This window comes from Chionomys nivalis, chromosome 1, assembly GCF_950005125.1.
Source record: "Chionomys nivalis chromosome 1, mChiNiv1.1, whole genome shotgun sequence".
Taxonomy (NCBI): domain Eukaryota; kingdom Metazoa; phylum Chordata; class Mammalia; order Rodentia; family Cricetidae; genus Chionomys; species Chionomys nivalis.
The window spans coordinates 59,211,120-59,234,006 of NC_080086.1; the positions used below are offsets into that span (position 1 = coordinate 59,211,120).

General features: G+C 41.4%; 1 protein-coding gene across 1 annotated transcript; it reads right to left on the bottom strand.

Annotated features, from left to right (window-relative positions):
- Positions 1-54: 54 nt before the first annotated feature.
- Positions 55-22,428, bottom strand: Ccdc174 (coiled-coil domain containing 174). Its single transcript, XM_057790842.1, has 11 exons — positions 22,309-22,428; positions 20,029-20,133; positions 19,054-19,154; positions 16,715-16,773; positions 13,777-13,951; positions 10,910-11,005; positions 9,816-9,958; positions 9,290-9,384; positions 6,759-6,891; positions 5,418-5,570; positions 55-4,321 (listed from the first exon to the last, which is right to left on the bottom strand). Exons 1-11 carry the CDS (start codon positions 22,348-22,350, stop codon positions 4,047-4,049), a joined length of 1,377 nt encoding a protein of 458 aa, XP_057646825.1. The 5' UTR covers positions 22,351-22,428; the 3' UTR covers positions 55-4,046.
- Between the last annotated feature and the right edge of the window lie 459 nt (positions 22,429-22,887).

The following is a 22,887-nucleotide window of genomic DNA, read 5'->3' on the forward strand; positions in this document are numbered from 1 at the left end:
GGTCACTAACAGGTAGACAATGCACAGGGACCACAAAACCAGTAAATGATCATTTGGAACAGTCTTACTCAGAAGAGGTTAGGACAAGAAAGGAATTCAACTTCAATTTCACTGAAAATAACAGAGTAAAGCTGCTTGCCTGGAAACCTAAGTGTGAACTGGAATTAACTCATGTAAAGGTGAAATAGGAGAACTAACTCTACAAAGTCGTCCGGACTCCACATGTGTGCTATGGCACATATACTCCACACACAAATATACATATAATAATAAATAAAATTTGAACTTGAAAATTGAAGCTGGGGCTGTAGCTCAGTGGCAGTGCATTTGACAAGCATGTGTAAGATAAAACCTAACATCTCAAAAAAAAAAACCCAAAGCAATGGAAATTCTTAAATTTTCACTCAATTCAATTATCAGAGAACTTAAATGTTTGTTTGGGACAACTTGGATATGAATGTTTTTTTCAACTGCTTTATGACACCTAAATACAGATAAAATGTTTCTGGTGAAAAATGAGTATGCAAGCTCAGTTACACTGTGAGTATGCAAGCTCAGTTACACTGTGGGATACAGTGTACTTTGAGGACTTAATACAAAAAAAGAACAAAGAGGTCTTATCAGTTATAAGTGCTTGTTAATCTTGCAGAGGACTGTTCTCAATACCCATGGAGCAGCTCCACCTGTACCTCCAGTTTCAGGAGAGGACACCCTCTTACGACCTGAGGGCACCAGGCATACATGCAGGCACCCACATATACACAAAAACAAAAGTGGGTGTTGTGGTGCACACACATCTTTATTCCTAGCACCAGGGAGGCAGAAGCAGACTTATTTCTGAGTTTGTGACCAGCCTAGTCTACATAGCGAGTTTCAGGACAGCCAGGGTTACTTAGAGACCCTGTCAAAAAAAACAAAACAGAGTATCTCCTGATGGTCCCTGTATCTTGACTATATACTGAGATGTTCTGGATATACTAAGGTCAATAGAAAAATACTAATTTCACTTTTTAAATGTGGTTCTTACAAAGCTAAAATGACCTGGGAGTGTAGTTCAGCTGGTAGAATGTGTATCCAGAATGCAAAGAAGTCCAGCAAAGCATAAACCAGATGTGGTGGTGTACACCTATAATCCTAGCACTCTGGAGATAGAGGAACAAATGGGGGATCAGAAATGCAATATTGACACTTTGGCCTCTCTGTGACTATGCACATGGTGCTCAAGGTTCTGAGAACAAGAGATGGCTGAGTGCCTGTCCTAAGCTCAGTAACATCAGGAAAGGGAACAGAGAATGTAAAACTAGAAGACAGAGAGAGCTGTGAAATGTCATCTTCAGGGCACAACATAGCCACTGCATACATGACACAGCACATATAATCTCAGAGAGTTTCAACTACCTGCACAGGACTTCCAAAAGACTACAACTGTCAAGAAGCAATCATTGACTGGTGAGGGGTTCATGGGACCCTATTTCTCCTTGCTGAACAACTGGCTACAATGGATTTTGGGGGAAAGTCACTGTTATTGTCCAGGTTCCAATAGACAGTACTAAACCCATGGTCTCACAGGCAGTCTCAGATAAAATCAGTGGATCACAAGACAACGAACAGAATCTGAAAAAAGGACTTGTAAGAAAAAGGGGGAGTTGACGGGTGTAAGGAAATAAGAATGGAGGGTGAAGGGGAAAGGAATGCATTATATACATACATGTATGAAACTGTACTGACTACAAAATCATCTCTGCTACATATCCAGTTGGAGCTGCATAAAACTGTCTATCAAAAAGAAATAAAACTGAAAGTGACACTTTCCCTTGCATCCCTATGATACCAGTACTGTTTTAGAGCAGGGATCCGAACTCTGAGGGTCTGCTGCCATCTTCTGGACACTCGCATACAAAACTGTTCCATGAGAAACAACTTTCTGAAGTGGATTTCATGTTTCATCTGAGGGGCTGAAACAGGAAGGTAAGCTGGACTTGTCAAAAAGCCTTATAATTGATGTGGTAAAGAAGGGATTAGAAAGTGATTTACAGTCTTCAAAATCCCAGAGAAAACGTGACCTACAGTTACTAGTTGTCGGTGATGAGTGGCTGTGCTTGACTACTTCTGCCCACATAAAGGTTGACTTTTTAGTTTCTGTCCCTGCTTTTGGGTCTTTAGTTTATCCCGAGTTGCCTTTTAGATATGGTGTCAGGTCAAAACTCATTGCTTTGCCCTGGACAATATGTTGTGAAATGTGCATTCCTTCCCATTGGTCCTGGCACCCTCATTAAGAGTCAACTGCCCACGAATACCTGGCTCTATTCTACCCTACTGACCTATGTGCCTGTGTTCTTGTACCAGCACCACACCATTTGTACTGTGGTAGCTTTGCAAAGTCTTGAATCAAGAAATTTGGTCCTCCATCTTTTCTCTGGCTATTCTGGGTCCCTGGCATTTCCATTGAATTTTAGGATGCATTTGTCATTTCTGGGGTAAAAAAAAAAGGAGCTGGGTTAGCGTTTTGATGTATATTAAGAGGTATTTGTTTGATGAGACTGAAAGAATGACATTATGTCTAGGTTTCCCTTTGCTGTGGAGTTCAAAGGTAACTTCCTTCATAATGGGACAAGACTGGGTTCTAGAAAAAGGTGCATGAGTCTAGAGGTTAGAGATCAGTTGTTTAAGTCCTGGAACTGACACTTAGTAGATGCCACATGACCTTGCGCCAGGTGGGTCATCACAGGACAAATCAAACACTTCTACTCATGATGCAGTGCTATGTGAGCAGAGAAAAAACTATCAAGGAGACCCCAAAGAGTAGGTCTTCCTTCACACCTCTTTCCATTCTTTCAGGGCACTGCAGAGACTTTCCTTGAGTTGGAAACGACCCACTGCTCCCAAAGGCTTGGCAGCCAACTCCTGACTGCCTGTTTGCAGTTGCATGGGTTAATCCTCTGACACCCCTACTTAGTGACATCCTGTGGATTCAATAAGGATACAGGTAGGGACCTACCTAGTCTACACAATGGGGTCCAAGTCAGGCTACAGACAGTCAAAAAAGCCTCAAGCAATGGAAACACCAGGACATACTAAGGCAGGAGAGAAAGACAAGGTCAAAGCTATAACTGGCAAAACTAGGAGTGCTGGTCTCTAACCACGTTCAGCAGCCTTCAGGAATGCCCAAGTAATTCAGCACAGCTCCAGATGTCCAGAGAAACAGGGATGTAGGCAACTGGATAACATGTTGAACAGATCAACAATCAACTTCTCCCTCTCTGAATTGTAGGTGCTCTTTCTGACCTTATGACTTCAGATGTGACTGCTTAGTTAGCATTCCACCAGTTTCCCTTTTCCACTTTGCCTCCTACAATAGTCCCTTATTTGCTTGATAGACAGGTAAAAACTCCTGATATTGCTCCATTACCTGTCTGGGAAGTTGAATCTGTGGAGCAGACACTAGCATGCTAGCATTTCTGAAAGGAAAGGAATGTAGTCCTATAAGCGAAGTCATGGGTGGGTGTGTTTGTGAAGCAGGGTTATAAGCTTCTCTGCAGGTATGGAGAGATGGGTCAGTAGTTAACAACACTGGCTGCTCTTGTAGAGGATCAAAGTTCAGTTCCCAGCACCCCATAGTGGCTCACAACTATCCGTAACTCCAGCTCTAGGGTTCTAATGCACTCTTCTGACCCCTTTGGGCACCAGGCACACACGTTGTGCACACATATACAGAAAGGCAAAACATTCACATACATAAAATAACCTAAAAAAGAAACAAGTTATTCAGTATCAAATTTTAGATTAGTATTTACAGTTCTCACACCTGGAAATCCAAATGAGTTACAACTGGGTCAGCATGAAGGGGAAGAGCTAAATTCCCTCTACACCAAGCATTAAAAATGGACAGCTAAGTAGACAGTGAGCTCCCATGGGCAGACTCACTCTTCCCTTCTAAGTAATCTGGCCTCAAGCCTGTGCATCCTAGGGAAAGGACAGGAAGGAAGATGTAAAACTCAGCTATCCTGACTTCTGATGACACAAATGCAACAGCATGCTTTTCAAGGTCATGTGACTTGTTTATAATAAGATATCATATCATCTAGGGTTTGGAAAGTGACTGTGGAGGCCTGTGATGGGCTTTCAGAGGCAGAAGATGTGTGTGACGAGCCAGAGCCGTGTCCCGAGTCGCTTGGTGCCGGCCCCGGTTTGCTCCATGGCTGGCTACTCAAAGCACCAGTTCTCTTTTGACCCACAAAGTAATTCGATGGTGGGGCAAACTCAGGATCTCGTTCAGCCCGGAGTTCTGACTGCTTCTTCGACCAGAACCCAAAAGAAAATTCTAGTGAAAATAAAAAAGAATATTATTAGAAACAATTATGAACCAGTCAAGTTTACTGTAATTTTTCATTTTTTTAAAAAAATTTTTTCAGTTCTTATATGCATTTAAAAGCTACCATAGGCTGGGCAGTGGTGGCACATGCTTTTAATCCTAGCACTTGAGAGGTTGAGGTAGGCAGATCTCTGTAAGTTTGAGGCCAGCCTGGTCTACAAATTGAGTTCCAGGACAGCCAGAGCTAAATAGTGAAACCCTGTCTCAAAAAAAAAAAAAAAAAAAGAGAGAAAGATTCTGTAGAGATGCTCTGGACCACAACTGCCTAAAGGGCACTACAATTACAGAGAAATGAAATAATCAATAATCAATTATTTGCTGAAGTTGACATGGTAGGTGGTTCATATCAAAGCAGTTTGTCATTTGTTGAGTTCTGGAGGACACAGAAGGGACTCATCCGATCTGAACAGTGGCTCTTAGATTTCTCTTGTCAGCTCCAACAGCAGGAGCTAAGGTTCCACTGAGTATCTTTGAAAAAGGCATAAAACACAGTCTGCTGCAGTGAAGACTGTGGTGGGCACCTTGGTGAAAACTTAGAGAAAGACGTGCATGAACAATGGAAGCTTAGGTAAGCTTTCAAACAAACACAAAAAGATGGCTAAAGACAGAGTACCTCAGAACACCAAACCTCCATCACACTTTAAAAGCAGTTCCTGAAAAGTTACATTCCAGAGGGCTTAAACTTGCCAAGTAATTTTCAGAAATGTATTCATTCTGTGGACAGAATGCCTTCGCAGATGCTGGTCTTTTGTGATCACATTTTACCCATATTTCCCTGTATAAACAACTAGTGTCCAGGATGGAAAAGAAACAAGCTGAGAGACCTGGAGACTTCCTTAAGCCTCAGGAGGACTACAACTCCCGTGGAGCTGACGGTGGAGCTCAGATGTAGAGCTCCTCCTAGCACGTGTGAGGCCCTGGATCCAGCTCTACACCGTAAAAAATAAAAACAAAAGCACACCAGAATCTTACTTAGATTTAAAACAAAAACTACTTTTCCAAGGGCCTCACTAGGAAGTTTTCAGACCTAGAAGTTCCACCCTACCTTTTCCTCGGTCCCACTCTCGGATGTGCGGCACTCCAGGCTTGGTATCCTTCCGCTCCTGGATGATGACTTCTACCTTGCTGTTCTGGGCCACAGGAGGTGGAGCAGGTACAGCCTTTGGTTCTGATGGCAAAAGCACAGTAACATCTCCACCTAGTTTTGTAAGGAAATAAGACCTTATTACCATGGGTTTAAAATTCAACATACTAAGCTGGGAGGTGGTGGTGCATGCCTTTAATCTCATCACTCAAGAAACAGAGGTAGGTAGATCTCTGAGTTGAGGCCAGCCTGATCTACAGGGCAAGTTCCAGGACAACCAGGGCTATACAGAGAAACCCTGTCTCGAAAAACCAAAAATAAAAATTTAACACTAATTTTGAAGTAAATGCTCATGGGAGCAGCAAGCATGTCTGATTAGACAGACATTAGTACTTATTTCTCTATGTGAGTGGGTGTGACTTCCACAGCATATGTAGGTCAAAGGACAACTTTGTGCAACTGGTCATACCTTTACCTTGATTTTTATCACATAATATATGCAGTTATGGAAAACATCACATGGCACCCCCCAAATATGTAGTTTTATATTTTTGTCTATATTTTTAAACTTAAAAACTTTATTTCTTATATATGTACCCAGCCAAACTTTTAAGTCTTGGTTTACAAAATTGTCATTATAAGAAGCAACTCAGGGGCTGGAGAGATGGCTCAGTGGTTAAGAGCATTGCCTGTTCTTCCAAAGGTACTGAGTTCAATTCCCAGCAACCACATGGTGGCTCACAACCATCTGTAAAGAGGTCTGGCGCCCTCTTCTGGCCTTCAGGCATACACACAGACAGAATATTGTATACATAATAAATAAATATTTAAAAAAAAAAAAAAAGAAGAAGCAACTCAATGCATCTTGTTTATTGCCTAAAAACATGACAATGTCATTCCAAACCATTCTAGCTACAAAAACTGCTCCTGGACAGTGAGATGGCTCAGTGGGTAAGAGTGCCTGCTAAGGAAACCTGATGACCTGACTCTGAACCAGGGATCTCACAGAGAAAGCAAAAAGCAAACTACTGAAAACTGACCTCTGACCTCCGTACCTGTGTTTTGACACATGTTCACTCACATTCGCTCACACACCACATACATTAACAAATAAGTCAATGGAAATATTTAAGAGCAATAAAATAATTAAGAGCAATAAAAACTGATCCTGGTGGTACTTCAAAGGCACATGGTATTTAGAGATAAAACTAAGCTGCCGATTCCTACACTGCAATCCTATTAGTGAACACCAAGAGATCTAAGATTTCCCTGTGAAAGTCAGAAATTTAAGACATGAAATACCTCTATTTTCTTCTTCAGTCCCATCTTCCTTTGATTTTTTAATCTTTTTTTGTCGAAGTTTGGCAAGTCTTGCTTCTAACATAGCCTTTCGCTTTTCCTTTATGTTTTCTCGTTTTATTCTCTGATCTGTTGTCTGAACAGAACAAAAAATTAGAAAATTATTCAAAGTCAAATTCACATTTCTGTTTAAAATGATGAAATAGCCGGGCAGTGGTGGCGCACGCCTTTAATCCCAGCACTCGGGAGGCAGAGGCAGGCGGATCTCTGGGAGTTCGAGGTCAGCCTGGTCTACAAGAGCTAGTTCCGGGACGGGCACCAAAGCTACAGAGAAACCCTGTTTCTAAAAACCAATAAATAAATAAATAAATAAATAAATAAATAAATAAATAAATAAAATGATGAAATAATTCTTTTTTCTTTTAAAAAAAAGTGCTAATTAATTTTTTGTTGTTGTTGTTTTGTTTTGTTTTGTTTTTCGAGACAGGGTTTCTCTGTGGCTTTGGAGCCTGTCCTGGAACTAGCTCTGTAGACCAGGCTGGTCTCGAACTCACAGAGATCCGCCTGCCTCTGCCTCCCGAGTGCGTGCTAATTAATTTTAACAGCACACCTAAGCAGCTCCCCTCAAGACCCTGAAAATGGTGGCCTATGAAAAGGAATGTCCTTAGGAAGCTTAATGAGAACTCAGAGAGCCCTATGGAAGCCTCCACATGGAAAAAAGCCATTCATTTCTCTTCTGCTCCTTAATTCCTTAACACAGCTTCCTATTTCCTCACACAGATCATCCCAAAATGCTATGTTTGAAGCTAGACTTAAAACAGCAGGGCTGAGAGCTGGAATCAGTAGTTAAGAATACTGTGGCTCTTGCAGAGAACCCAAGTTCAGTTGCTAGCACCCACGTGGTAGCTTACAACTATCCACAGTTCCAGTTCTAGGAGTTCAATGTCCTGTACAGGAGCCTCGTGTGCATATGGTACACATACACAGATGCAGGCAGAGCTTACACACACACACAAAATAATAATAGTAATAATAAAACAGTAGGGCTAGCAAGATGGCTCAGTGGGTAAAGATGCATGCTGCAATGATGCAAGCCTGGCAGCCTGAGTTCAATCCCTGGAATCAACACAGAGACAGAAGGAGATACCAACTCCCTAAAGTTGTCCTCTAACCACCACACATGCCATGACACATACACATTATATACACATATATTACTAATAAGAACAAAACCTAGCAAAGTACAGTTAAAATTTTAGAGTTGAAAAACCCTCAATAATTTAATAATTACCTGTATGTAACCAACAATGGCATTCTGAATATCAACTTTCAATTTACATTTTTAAAATTCTTCTCTCATACAAATATGTCCTGACTACAGTTTCCCCTCCTTCCACTCCTCCCAGCCCCCAGCCCAAATCCCCTTTCTTCCAGATATACTCCTCCTGTTTCCCTTCAAAAAAAAAAAAAAAAAAAAGCAGGCCTCTCATGGATATGAACCGAACATGCCATAACAAGATGCAATAAGACTAGGCATAAACCCTCATATCAGGGTGAAACAAACCAGTGGGAGAGAGAGGGTCCCAGGAGCAGATGAAAGAATCAGAGATACCCCCACTCCCACAAAAACAAAACAAAAAAACCAACACCAAGCTAACAACCATAATATATATGCAGAGGACTTAGTTCAGACCCACACAGGCTCTGTGATTGCTGCTTTAGTCTGTGAGCCTGTATGAATCTGGAGTGGTATTTTGTTTGTGATCTAACAAATAAGCTTGTCTGAAGATCAGAGTGCAGAGCTAAACCACTAGTTAGCTATAGGGAATACACAGTAGTGGCACACACTTTTAATCTCAGCACTCGGAAGACAGAGGCAGATGGATCTCTGTGAGTTCAAGGCCACTCTGGGCTACACAAGATTGAATCTGTCTAAAAGAGAAACAGAGATTATACAAAGGTGATCCCAGCAGTTAGAATCACATGCCTTTAATCCCAGCATGACGGAGATGGAGACAGAAGTAATATGGCTGGGTGGAGAGAGGAATATATGGCGGGAAGAGACAAGAGCTCAGATTAAGCCTGAGGTTTCGTAGTGACAGCATTCAGTCTGAGGATTCGTAGGGACAGAAATTGCCCCTTTGGTCTGAGGATTCAGTAGAGGTAAGAACTAGTGGCTGGCTTTTCTGCTTTTATGATCTTTCAGCATTAACCCCTATATCTGACTCTAAGTTTTTATTATTAAGACCAATTAGAATTCATGATACATGAGTCCTGCTTAGTTGATTCTGTGAACTGGGTATTCTGGTGTCCTCGATCCCTCTAGCTCCCCTTCTTCCTCACTGTTCCTCCCTCTCTTCCAAAGGGCTTCCTGAGCTCCAAGGGGAGGGACCTGATGGAGATCTTCAGTTTGGACTCTCTCTCTGCCCAATGCTTGATTATGCATACCTGGATTTACTACATTTTTTAAAGCATGACCTATCAATAAAAAAATTATTCAAACCTATAACAAAAACCTTAAAGTTAACTTATACCTGTTCACGAAGCATCTCTAAAGTTTTCATTTGCTTGTTTCTCAATTCTTTGTCTTTGGCAAAGGCAAAATACCCAACACCAAGTTGTCGGGCCTCTGAAATAATCAAAAATATCAAAATGTTAGATTTCTCTGATTAGCAAACCGCATTTACAGCAAGTTCCCTAACAAGCCAAAAGAGACACACAGTGATATCAGCACAAGTTTAATTTAAAAAAAAAAAATTGATTAAGAAAAAACAAAAAAGTCAAATGGCTAAGTGAAAAACATATAGACAGGCTACTCAGCCCTGGCTGTATCCTCTTCTCTCTGGGAACAAATTCTTAGGCTAACAGACATGTTAGGAAGAGGCCCCTAAGTTTCTCAGGCTGTGGACAAGAGGATGGTTTTCACCCTCCAATGCACAGTCTGACTGCATCAGAGGTGCTGGCTTTGTGCTTACTGGCTAGAGAGAAACAAACAAACAAAAAAACCCACCACCACACACACACACACACAAATACTCCTCCCTCCCAAATTAACAATACCATTTTCCCTAATGTCTTCATAATGGATAGGCCCCATTGGCTTTTTCAGAGCCTCCCTTTCTTCTTCTTCCCATTGCTGGCGCTGAAGTTCTTTCCTCATGTCTTCAGATAATAAAGTTTTTTCATTAGCAGGACTAACGAAACTAGTAGAGGAACAGAAACCTATGTTCAGGTGAGTGCCATGAAACAGCAACAATTAATTACCACACTTATAGATGAGTATGATAGGATCTTGCCTCAGTGTTCAAGACAACCACCTTTCCTTTCTAGACTTGTCCTGGTTGACATATGGAAAGTGGCCTAACCAGGAAGGATGAACCACTGGACTTCCCTGAATGGCCTCTGGTCTAGAGACACGGACATTGCTAGAGTTCCCTGTCCCACCAGGTGGTCATGGTTTGTGCTGTGGCCTCTGTGTTTACTCCAGGCCTACTCACAGGATGCCTAAGATGGGAAGACACACACAGGTGTAGCTTCTCCAATATTTCTCATATAAAAGCTGGCTATATGGAATTTTAACCACCAAGATATTTTTGAATGTTATTTCTTTGGTCCCATTAGAAATGTAATCATGAAGCCTTTGATTCAATATACAAAGACACATAAATAAGAAATGAATAAAAGCAAGTGAACCTTCTCAAATCCCTCTGTCCATAAAGGCTGGTTTGTTAGCTAGGTTTGGGCTCATTCTGTACTTGCGACCTAGATCAGACATCCTACTCAATAGTCTACTCATCCCTTTCAGCAATTATAATGTACATGACCAGAACAGAGTGCGTGCCGGGGAAGCTAAGTCAGAAGAATCACTTAAACCTAGATCAAGGCCAGCCCAGGAAATAACGTGACTCATTTCCCCACTACTCCCCTCAAAAATGGGTTTCAGGAAAAGAAAATCAGTAAATAATAATGGCATTCAGGTTGTTCCCTGAGCAAAGTTATGAGTTTCTGAATACGTTAACCATTACAGGCTTCCGTATATAATAGTCTTACACATTAAAGATCCTAATAGAGCAGAGCAACAAATAGTCAGAAGCCTCTCCCACAAGACAATCCCCATGGCTGTGTTCCAAACACAGGTCACATTTTAAACTTACAGTCTTCCCTGAAGATTTTTATCCATCTCCAATAGATCTGGTAAATCCTTTCTCATGCAGCGTCGGGATCGGCCCAAAGAGTCCACGTAATCCACCCTGAAAGTGAGAAGTTGGGAAGACAGTTGATCTTTAAAGAAGCAATGCCATTACATACCTTGTTACCAAGAACCTTGAAGCCAAGAGACCACTAACACAGAGAAAAGGCTTCTTAATTAGCAGATGACATCCAATAAGCTTTTTGTGCCCTCCACAAAACCTCAGTTTTTCTATTACTGCTCTACTTCTAATTGACACATTCTTTCCAGCAATCTTAGTTTTTTTAATGTAAGTCATGGTAATTTTTGGACCCACTTTAATTAACAAGACAAACAATATATACCCTTCTTCATCTTGGCCCAAAGCAGACAGTGGAGACAGGGCAAGCTGAGCACACAGAAGGTTAAACAAAACACTGAGATTTCCTAATAACACAAAGTATGGGCAGGTATTCATAGAAAACATCTCCTTTGTACTATGGTGCAGCAGAATTTTGTTTGTTTGTTTTAGACAAGGTTTCTCTGCGTAACTTTTGGAGCCTGTCCTGGAACTCACTCTACAGACCAGGCTGGCCTTGAACTCACAGAGATCTGCCTGCCTCTGCTTCCCGAGTACTGGGACTAAAGGACACCACTGCCTGGCATGCAACAGATTTTTTATATTTGCTATCATAGGCAAGGAATCTCCCATAGTCTGAGTAGAGTGCACAACACACAGTGAAGCACATACTATATGCTGTAAAGCAAGTTAGCAAAGCAATAAAGGTCGGACTCAGCTAGCTCTGCTGTTGCCTGCAATTTCTTTCTTCTCAAGTGATGCTGATTTCCTTGTTAGCCCATGTTTTAAAAACCAAACACTTGGAAATCCACTTCTACAGACAACTGTCAGAAGAAATCAAACCTACAACTATATAGAGCAGCAACTTCATTTTCCTTTTTTTTTTTTTAATGAATGGGGAGGGGAATCTAGCCAGATGGTCCATGTAATTATTTACAGTATTTTTGCAGAAAGATTTTCCACCACCTGGAATTTAATTACCAAAAGGATTCACAAGCACTAACAATTCTGGAGCTTAATTCAAACACAAAAAAAGTGTGGGAATTGCTTGCATTGCGTCTTACTGCACCATATGGTATCATGCGACACCTTCAATTGCCCTCCAAACTCTTCAAATTGCTGACAAATTGCTTGTAATCATACAGGCATTAATAAGAAAAATAAATAAGACATTAGACCAATCAAAAGAGATGAGATTTCTGCCTTGAAAAGCAATCACAGCTATTCTGTTCTGGAGCAGGCCTCCAAAACACACAGAACACCAGCAAGGGAATACAGTAGTCAGCAATGGCTCTAGCTCATCAGCAACTGCTTACTGAACAGTCCCAGCATAAACCTGGAGAAGCTGGGTGATCCACGGAGGGCTGAGTACTCTAGCTCTATAGGGCTCTAGGGAAACAGGAGGGGTGCAGGCCAGAAAACACAATTTAGGCAGAGTATAAAAACAAGCAAACCGGCAAGTGTTGGCACACACCTTTAATCCCAGCACTTGGGAGGCAGAAGCAGGCAGATATCTGTGAGTTTGAGGCCAGCCTGGTCTACAGAGCAAGTTCCAGCCAGAGCTGTCACACAGAGAGACCCTGTCTTTAAAAAAAAACACAAACAAAAACCAGACAAGCAAAAGTATGGCTCAGATGTTTTGCAGACAATAAGATCTAGAGTGGGTCAACTATAAATAGGGTAAGACGCAAAAAATAGTTCAGAAGAGGAAGCAAGTACTTAGACTACAAATGATGAAGAAAGGCACAGAGAGGCTGCGTTCTCTGTGGTTCCATGTGCCATACAGCCATATGCCTACCCTCACAATAGTCTCTAACTTTAGACTTAAGTTATTTAAAAGGTAAGAAAGTATGGACCACAGTGGACACCTTCCATATTATGAACAGAAAGGTTCTCTGCCATCTACAGTAGTAAAAACATCTTATTTATGCATAAATACCTGTACAAAGGAGTTAGCAAAAGCTAAGAAATCTACAAACAGTTCTGAGCAGCTTCTAAGAAATCTCCCAAAACAAGAACATCAGAGATGTCTAAGCAATGGCAAGCTCTGCTGAATAAGTGTCTAAGTAGCATAAAAGACACCGTTATGGAATTTGCAATCTGATCTATAAAAGGCTGGGTTCCTCCATCCTTTATATATGTACAGGTTAAACTCAGGAAAATATCAATAATGGAGCTTTGCAAAATATCTGCTTATGCCCCAGAATGGAACACACTTGCTTCCATGAGGGAATTTAAGGGAAATAGTTGTGTACTGAAGCACTGCATCTCTACTTTCCATGGAAGGAAGCTAGGCCTCAGAGAAACTGCAAATTTATCAAGTCCACACAGGCAGAAGGCAGTGCTGGAACCCACGCCTCAATACCAGAAAAGAATGTAGTTAGGATATAGCTTACTGTGCCTACCCTGCCAGTTTCTTTTGCAGGACTCAAAAGGGACCACTTCCCAGGACCTGACATCTGAACCAGGACATGTAGTAAGGGAGCAGGATACTGATGCACTGCCCAAGGATTCATGGGCCTGGCACCACACTGGGCACAGTAGATGCTGAGTTCTTATCTGTAGTCACTGATGTTACTGCTCCACTGGTGTGCTTAAATCTATACAATTTATACAACACTAGCTCATCCCAACTTAGAGGGGGTGGTTCTCAGGACACAGAAAACCCAGGCAGAGTAAGAAAACATGATGTGATACCATCAAGCAAAATGATTCTCAAAAAGCCAAAGCAAGTCTGGGGGGCTCACAATGATCTAAGCTCCAATATTACCCACCACTCCTCACTGGGGTTTTGGGGAGGAGGTATGTCTTTTTCAGAAAACTCTTCATCATCATCTCTCTCTTCTGCATTTCCAGACTCTCTAGTAGCACCAAGCACCTCCATTTCTTTTCGCTTGTCTATGATCTTCTGTGTGAAATCCACAAGGTACATGTCCTCCACTTCCTCATCTAGAACACAAAAATCAATTTATGGATTCTTTACATTAAAGAAGAAAACCATACGGGCGGTGGTGGCACAAGCCTTTAATCCCAGCACTCGGGAGGCAGAGGCAGGCGGATCTCTGTGAGTTTGAGACCAGCCTGGTCTACAAGAGCTAGTTCCAGGACAGGCTCCAAAACCATAGAGAAATCCTGTCTCGAAAAACAAAAAAAAAAAAAAGAAAGAAAGAAAACCATAGCTGGAATTAAGAAGTAGCCCTACTGCCTGACTGTTTGTTCACCAGTCAATGCCTCCATCACAATTTACAGAGACAACAAACACAAAACACCTGACAGAAAACTTTAAATAGGCCATCCATAACACAGACCATAATACTCTTTAAAAAGCCTTGAGATTCCTGCTGTGTCATCAATACACTGTGTGAGCAATAGGACCATTTAAGACAACAGTCACTGATTTTGAGCAACTCATAGCCAACAATGTCTAAGAGAAGCAGAACAGCATTTCTCCCAATCAAGATAGTGGACCCTTCTTGCTGTGATGTAACAGATCTTTCTAAATATATGAATTGCATCATTCAACTCTTACACTAATGTGTGGTAGAAAGTGCTTGAAAGGTCCTAATGCAGGTAAACAATATCCTCTGAAGCTGGGGCATGGTGTACACACCTTTAATTAGAGCACTAAGGAGGCAGAGGCAAGTAGATCTGTGAGTTCAAGGTCAGCCTGGTCTACATAGTGAGCTCCAGGCTCTGTAGGGTTACATGGTGAGACACTGTCTCAAACATGTACACACACACACACACACACACACACACAAGCATGCACGCACACGCGTTTTTTGAGTTCTTTTCACAAGTTGACATCGTTTTCAGGCAAGAGTTAAGTTCTATAGGGATGAACTCAACATGTTTTTTTGTTTGTTTTTTCCTAAGGACAGAGACTGGACTAAAACATACACTGGGTTCCCTATGACCAAAGTGGTGGTACTATCCCCCTTTACACTGAAGACAACTAAGGCTCTAAGACTTAACCAGTTCAGACACACAGGTACAATAGAAGGATCAGTAGGTAGGACTGTTGGCTTTGACAAAACCCCATTTCCACAAACACATTCCTTTTTATTGATTTACTGTATTTTCATTTTATTTTAAGTTACACATATGAGGGAGAAGGGTACATGGGAGTGCTAGTGCCCTAAGAAGGCAGAAGAGGGCATTAGTTCTGTAGCTGGAGTTATAGGCAGTTGTGATACATGGGTACTGGGAACCAAACTCTGTTCCTCTGTAAGCACAGCAAGTGCTCTCAACAGTTAAGCCATCTTTCCAGTCTCTAGGTTTTTATAGTAACAATAAAAGTTTGAACCAGACAAAAAAAGAATAAAACAACAAGTTTTCAAAATCACATAGTATCTCAAAAGGGAAGAGGTATGTTTCTGAGAGATGAGGTGTAGATGTACACACCAGTGAGGCATCCTGGGAATGACCATCTTGCTCCTTAGAGTGTAGTACTGTTACCACAGCCCCCAACTTTGTAAATGATGCCGTCTGAGAAAAGGCAAATGATGGCCACACTCACTGGTGTCTTGTTTGCTAGGCAAGGTGGAACTGCTGGGCTCCAGCTCTCCCCACTCTGAACATCCACTCTTACCACTCTCCCCGACAGGATCCTTTCCTCCAGCTCACCAAGTCAAAGCCCATTTTTTTCTAGAAATTTCCTGAATTCTTAGTTGCTTTCTCTGCCTCCTGCCAATGGTGTGTACACTGGCCCAGAAAGTCTCTTACACTGTTGTCCAACTATGAATTCTGCTATTTCAGGGGGATATGACAAAAGGGAATTGTATTACAAATTTCTAAACCAATTCAAAGCACATTGTACAACTACTAATTGAATATGCCATGAAGTCACAATTACTTAGAATAGAAATAATAAGTATGATAAAGGAAAGAGGCAAGGAAAAGGGAGGAATAGAGGAAACAAAGAGAAGAGGAAAGGAAACAAATATTCTGGAGAGAAAACAAAAAGAGCAAGGAATTAGCAAAAAGAAAAATTAAAGATTTCCAAACTGGATAAATATAAGGAGAGAACTAAAATTTAAAAATGTGAGATGACTCAGTGCATAAGTACTTGCTGCCCAAACATGAAGACCTGAGTTTGAATCCCCAGAACCCACATTAAGCCTAGTTTGCAGCACATCCCAGAATTCCTATGGCAGCAAGATGGGAGGCAGAATAGACCCTTCAAATTTTGCCTTAAACAAAGCAAGAGGTGAATATCAACACATACTACATACCTATGCTGTAGCATGAACATGCCCACACTCACACACAAATGCAATAGGGCAAAACCATGAAGTTAGAAAAAAAAAGCACATCACAGAGATAAAACTGAAAACAGAGAGACAACAGGAAAAGAGGCAGCTTAACCCGTAATTCGGCACACCTTATCTTTCCCATAGGCATGGATGTCCCTACATGCAAGGCTGGTCTGTTTAAACTGTCTCCTGGTGCTGTGCTCTCCTCCTCCACCAGATGAGACCTGCTGTGAGAGCTGTAGAATCGGTTCCCTACACTCTCCTGTCCCTGCCTGGCCCCCAGGGAACCACTGGAATATTACTGAATATTTTCCTATCTCTATATAACCACTGAAATTAAAGTTTTGAGTTGGATTTTTAAATTTCTCCCTCTTAGAATCATTTAAACAGATAATATAATACTGAGAATCTGTACAAATTGTAGACAATAAAGAAATACAAATAAACATTTGTTTACCTGGAAAGTCTCCTTTAGTCATCTTTTCATATAATTTGGCTTTTTCTTCCAATTTTTCCCTAGGAGAAAAACAGACAAGAATTAGAAATGGTCTTATAACTGTCCCTTCTGCCACTAACTATCAACAGCTGACAGTTAACACCTCCCTGAGGCCAGCCATGAAAAGATGGGCACAACAGGTGCTGACTGCCCTGTCCTGAAGAGACTTCAGACCCACTTCATCTACTTCATCAGTGAAAGCAGGACTGAAAGCCATACCTGATACAGAGTAACTGCTCAATAAGTATCTGATGAGTGAACAAATGGGATGCACTGAGTTAAGGCCCAACAACCTAGCTGCTAAATGCAACTTAAGTGACATGTGGTAAGAGAGATGTATGTAAACATTTTCTATTTAGTCTGCCAAAAGGATCACCAGACTCAAGGCAAGATTCTTTGCCATAGTGTTTTTAGACCAGGGTCCTGGTCATTTGTGGCTTATTACACTTCTTTATACCAAGTTAATTTGTTAAAAACATGACAATATCTATTTCAATATCACAAATAATACACTGAAACTACATACTAATATAAGACAACAACCTTGGTATGTTGACAAAGCAGACTCGCTGCTCACATAATGTTGACGGCATTTAGCAAGTAGTAACAAGCTAAAGGGCAAGGAATTCTCTAATTGCCTAAAAATAGAAGCCCCAAAGAGGCCATCTGTTTAAGAAAGGACAGGTCTCCTGAGAGTATCAACAAAACATGGCATATCAAGTTGCAATAAAACTATGCATCTCCCCATGTACTGAGGCTGGGTAAAGCAATCCAGTATGGGGAATAGTGTCCATGGAACACTTCTCCCAGCATTTGGGAGGCAGAGGCAGGTGAATCTCTGTGAGTTCGAGGCCAGCCTGGTCTACAAGAGCTAGTTCCAGGAAAAGCACCAAAGTTACAGAGAAACCTTGTCTCGAAACAACAACAACAAAAGAAAAAAGTGTTAAGCTGAAGATGTGGTTTAGCGGACAAGACCATTGGGATCCCATCCCTAGAAATACAAGTTTTAAAAAATTGTTGATATAGGCCAGGTGGTGGTGGCCCAACCCTTTAATCCCAGCACTCAGGCAGAAGCAGGTAGATCTCTAAGTTCAAGGCCAGGGCAAACAAGGCTATGCAGAGAAACCCTGTCTCGAAAAAAATGAACAAACAAGCAAGCAAGCAACAATAACAACAAAAAAATTGTTGATATAGCCTTTTCTTTTTCTCAGGCTGCCAGAAAGATGTCAGATATTCAGACCGAGTGTGTTTACCAAAAGCAGTCCATGGTCTTTTTAAAACAACAAGTGGGTACTATAGGCAAGGTACTATAAGGGCACCCTCGGTACTATAAGAGCATCAGTCTAAGCTCAACATGCTCAAGGAGGCCATCCAGGGCACCTAAACAGACAAGAAATGCCTCTTCACTGATAACATCTCTGAGAGCAGATCCTCTCTGGTGTCGTGACCAAGACGAAGGTGCAGAGGACCACTGTCATCATCTAGAACTATATCTACTATATCCAAAAGTACAATTGCTTTGAGAAGCACAAAGAACATATCTGTCTGCCTGTTCCCTTTTTGGGAATGTACAGACTAGTGACATTATCACCATGGGAGGGTGTAGGCCCAAGTTAAGACAGTATTCTTCAATGTGCTCAAGATCATCAAGGCTGCCAGCACCAAGAAACAACCAGAAGTTCTGAGAGGACGCTGGCCAATTTCCAGAACAAATAGTTATTTCCCAAATTAAAAAAAAAAATGATATATTTAGTATGTGATAAAAGCTTAAAACAGGACCCTACTTCATCTTCTAAGCTCAATTTTTTTCTTTGTGCAAGACAACAGATATGTGTAAATTACAGCATTTTTAGGGGACAGCTGGCCCTCCACATCTCCAGATTCAACTACCTGGAAAGAAACAATATTCCAAAACAATGATATTGTGCTAATATATACTGTGCATCTGTCTGTACATATTTTCCTTCTTGGCATTATTCCCTAAACAATACAGAATAACAACTATTTACAAAGTGCTTACACCATATTAGGCATAGCAAGTAATCTAGAAAAGATTCTAGAGTATACTGAATGTTTTCACAGACCACACACACTAGTTTATTTGGAGCATCTTAAGCTTTGTATCTGAGGAAGAGTAGGAACCTAGAACCAACCAATGCCCCTCAGATATCAAAGGACACTGTATTTACATTCATAAAGCATTTGTCCAGAAAGATGTCTATCAGATCTGTACATCAGGAAGAGTATCAACTAAACGTTTATTTCTTGGTCTGGTAACCCCTCCTTTCAGGTGTAACTACCTTGCTTTGTCTAAAGTCTTCTGCTCTTCAAGCTTCTGTTCTGCATCCTTCTCTGCTCGACTGGAAACACCAGCATTCTGCTTGGTCCAGATACTTGGCTTCTGGAGAATGATTCAAAAGAACAAAATAAAACCACATGATCACAAAGCATCAAAAAGCAAAGAAAATCCTTGGATCTCATGAACCATCAAAGAACTACTTCTTCTGACAGCTAGCTTACAGCTTACAACAGACGTGACAGGCCATGACAAAGCTGGGGCTGAGGAAACTCCTAAATCACCTGAAGAATTTCTCTGAACTTCACTGCGTTATTTCTCAACTGACATTTACCCATGACAGATTACAACATCATTCAACATTCTAATGGATATGAGCAGAATACAAAGGAATATAGTAAGCAGATTACTACCTATACAAGTTTTAAAACTCTTAAACACTTTCATATTTTAAGTCTATCTATATATTACAGTTATTTATCTCTATTTGGACACAAAATACATGCTAATCTTCCATGAGAATGTGAACAACCCAATTATTAACAGCATGTTAAAGAAGAATATAGGAACTGGAGAGATAGATTAGCATTCATTATGAGGGCTTACTGCTCTTGCACAGGATCTGAGTTCAGTTCCCAGCACCCATATTACTTGGCTCACAACTACAAGTAACTCCAGATCCAGGGGATTCAACACCCTTTTCTGGTTTCTGAGGGCATCTACACACAAATGGCATATACAAGCATGACATATGTATACATACAAGCACATACACAACATATATACTTAAAATAAGTCTTTTTTTAAGAGTATTAGATAATCTTACTAATTTTAATATTTAACAAAGTTTATGCAAATATTCAATTATAAGTCAGGGACTTTTTTCTTTATATTTATTTATTTATAGATAACCACTGACATTTTTCAAAAACTTATAATGCAATTCTCCCATATTTGGAATCAGTAGAGGTATTTTTACCTTATTAGTTGTCTTTGGTTTTCCAAAGACTCCAGAATCTTTTAGAAGTTTTTCTTGTTTGAATTCTTCTTGTTTTCGGAAGAGCTCAGCTTTAAGATCTACTAACTAGAATAAAACAAGAAAGTAAACAACAATATTTCATTCACTGTGGCAGTTGACTGGCTTACTAAGCAACTGTACTTCTCCAAGATTTTGGCTTCCTGAACATGGACAAGAAACACAAGCTTAAATATAGAACTCCACACAAAATTAAACAACATTGGGTTTCATTGTAGTTTTGCTACAAATTTAGTTCTACTCCAACTTTTACTACTCAAGGCTTTTTTTTTCTGCCAACAGAAAGTGACATAGTAAACAAATGAAATCTACAAACAGGTACAGATAGGATTCAACTAACTTCTGAAGCGCTTTCTGTTTGTGGGACATATAACCAGAAGTACAGGGTCAAGCTTTACTTTGGTTTTTGTTTGTTTGTTTGGTTGGTTTGTTCTTGTTCTTGTTGCTTTGATTTGGCTTGGTTTTGTTTTTTTGAGACAGGGTTTCTCTGTATAGCCCTGGCTGTCCTGGAACTCACTCTGTAGACCAGGCTGGCTTCAAACTCACAGAGATCCACCTGCCTCTGCCTACCAATTGCTGAGGAGATAAAAGGCAAGCACCACCACTGTCCAGTGACTTAGTTTGTTTTTAAAAGGAATCACAGGGTTTGAAAATGTGATGGGGAGCACAGGTGAAGAGATGAGGCAGCTGGGCAAATACTTGCACCTACCTCTCCACTGTATTAGTCCTAACAAGTGGGAGGAAATGATGTGATGGCAAGTAGCTACACGTACAGGCATCTGTAAATCAGGCACTACTGGCTGACAAGGAAAAGAAAAATGACTGAGTTCAGGAGCTAAATAAAGAGATGAGTCAGGAGTTAAGAATACTTGCTGCTCTTGCAGAAGACTCAGGTTAGGTTCCCAGAACTCACATGTGGCATACAACCATTACAACCATCTATACATAACTCTAGTTCTAGCGAATCCAATGCCCTCTTCTGGCTTTTGAAGGCACCAGGCACACGTGTTGCACATATAAAGGTGCAGGCAGAACAGCTATTAACAAAACAAAGAGTTTTTTTAAAAAAATGATTCCTTTTTTATGTTTGGGGCAGTAGCGTTTTGCTTGCATGTGTATCTGCATGAGGGTGTCAGACTCTCTGGAAAATTGTGAAAGCTGTGAGCTGCTATCTGAGTGCTAGGAATAAACTAGGGTCCTCTGAAAGAGCAGTCAGTATTCTTAACCACTCTGAGTCATTTCTCCAGCCCCATACCTTTTTTGGGGGCGGGGGGGGGGGGACGACTGAGTTCAGTGATTTCCATTTGAAAGAAATCTATTTAAAGGTACTGCTGGTAAGAATTTTAACAGTATAAAGGAGTCTCGCTCCAGGACCCAATATTCAAAATTATTCAAAATTCTTCAAGGAAGGAAGGGAAGAAGGAAGGAAGAAGAAAATTTTGCCTTTTACCTCTTCTTAAATGCATCAATTATCTAGTTATATGTTTTTCTATTCTACAACTACTTCTGAATTTAAGCTCACAAAATGACCAGTTCCTGGATTTCATTTGTATTGTAGTTTTTGAAAATGCTATCCTCTGGATAATCTGGCTTTAGTTTGTTTTGGTTTTTAAAGACAGGGTCTCACTGTGTAGCCCAGGCTATCCTGAAACTATGTGGCTCGGGCTGGCCTCTAAAGCACAGAGACTGGCCTCTCACATGCTGCGGGGAAAGGCCATGTGCAACTACACCCTGCTGAATTTAGTGTATAAGCACTGAATCCAAATTCTGACAAAATCTTGTCAGCTCTCGCGGCCCGAGGCAGCCCATCCTACAAGTCACTAACTAACTTGTCTGGGTCCTGCTAGGGGGACCCTAGGTATTCTGGGGTCCTGGGGAGTCAAATCTCTGTATTGGAGACGCCAGGAAGGGCTCCATATCCTCCAGGTCCCTGCAGACAGCGAAGCCTGGCTGGGCTGTGGCGGCTGACCCGCAGGATGCACCCTGAGATCCCGGGGAGGACGGCTTCCGGGACTTGTGTGTAGGGCGAGCCTAGTCCAGGTGCCTGCCGAAACCGGGCTCAGGATCCTGTGAATAAGGAATTGTCGAGGGTCCCTGCGGGGAGAAAGTCAGACGGAGAGTCCAGGCTCCTGACCTGCGTGAGGCAATAGGTTAGGTCGCCATTCTCGACTGAGAAAAGCGGGGAAAACTAGGAGCACGCAGCTAAGCCACACTCGAACTCACCGAGGAGGCTGTAACGTCCAAAGGTTTTTTCTTTCGGTCCATCGTGCCGCCAGGATACCAGGTCCCAGCAGCACCTAGCCTCCCCTCAGCCACTGCCAGGCCTTATGAGCCCGCCCTGAGCCGGAACCGGAAGTATCTTTGCAGCGACGCTGAGTTTGCGTGATTTTGCGACACAAATTTACGATCTCGGCGCCATCCTGAAAGCGTCAGTATGAGGTGACGCTTCGCTTCGTCGCCATTTTGAGAAGGTCAGGAGGGGGTGCCCTAGGGTTGAAGTTGATCGTTGTAGTCGTCTTGAAGAGAGCAGAAAGTGAGGCGAGAATGACTAGTTTTGTCGTCGTCTTGAGGCGAGCGGAAAATAGCTTGCATTGCAACAGATACTACATTGAGTGGAGAGGCTTGGGTGATGGAAAAGAATGGCGCCATCTTGAGGAGGGCTAAGTAAACTCAAGTGTCTTCATGAAAACAAAGGATTTGGTAAAAATGGAAAACAAATTATTATTTGAAAACGGACTGTGAGGGAAAAAAAACTATCATTTTATTTGATTTTCTTTCTTTGTTTGTTTTTTGAGATACGGT

What these genes read in the sequence shown, in the direction of transcription:
- Ccdc174 (XM_057790842.1), bottom strand. Translation starts at nt 22,350, where the DNA reads ATGGACCGAAAGAAAAAACCTTTGGACGTTACAGCCTCCTCG. An exon ending in AAGACTTTAGACAAAGCAAG is followed by an intron (nt 16,774 to 19,053) that starts GTAGTTACACCT and finishes TTTTTCTCCTAG; the next exon opens with GGAAAAATTGGAAGAAAAAG. An exon ending in AGAGTGGGACCGAGGAAAAG is followed by an intron (nt 4,322 to 5,417) that starts GTAGGGTGGAAC and finishes TATTTTCACTAG; the next exon opens with AATTTTCTTTTGGGTTCTGG.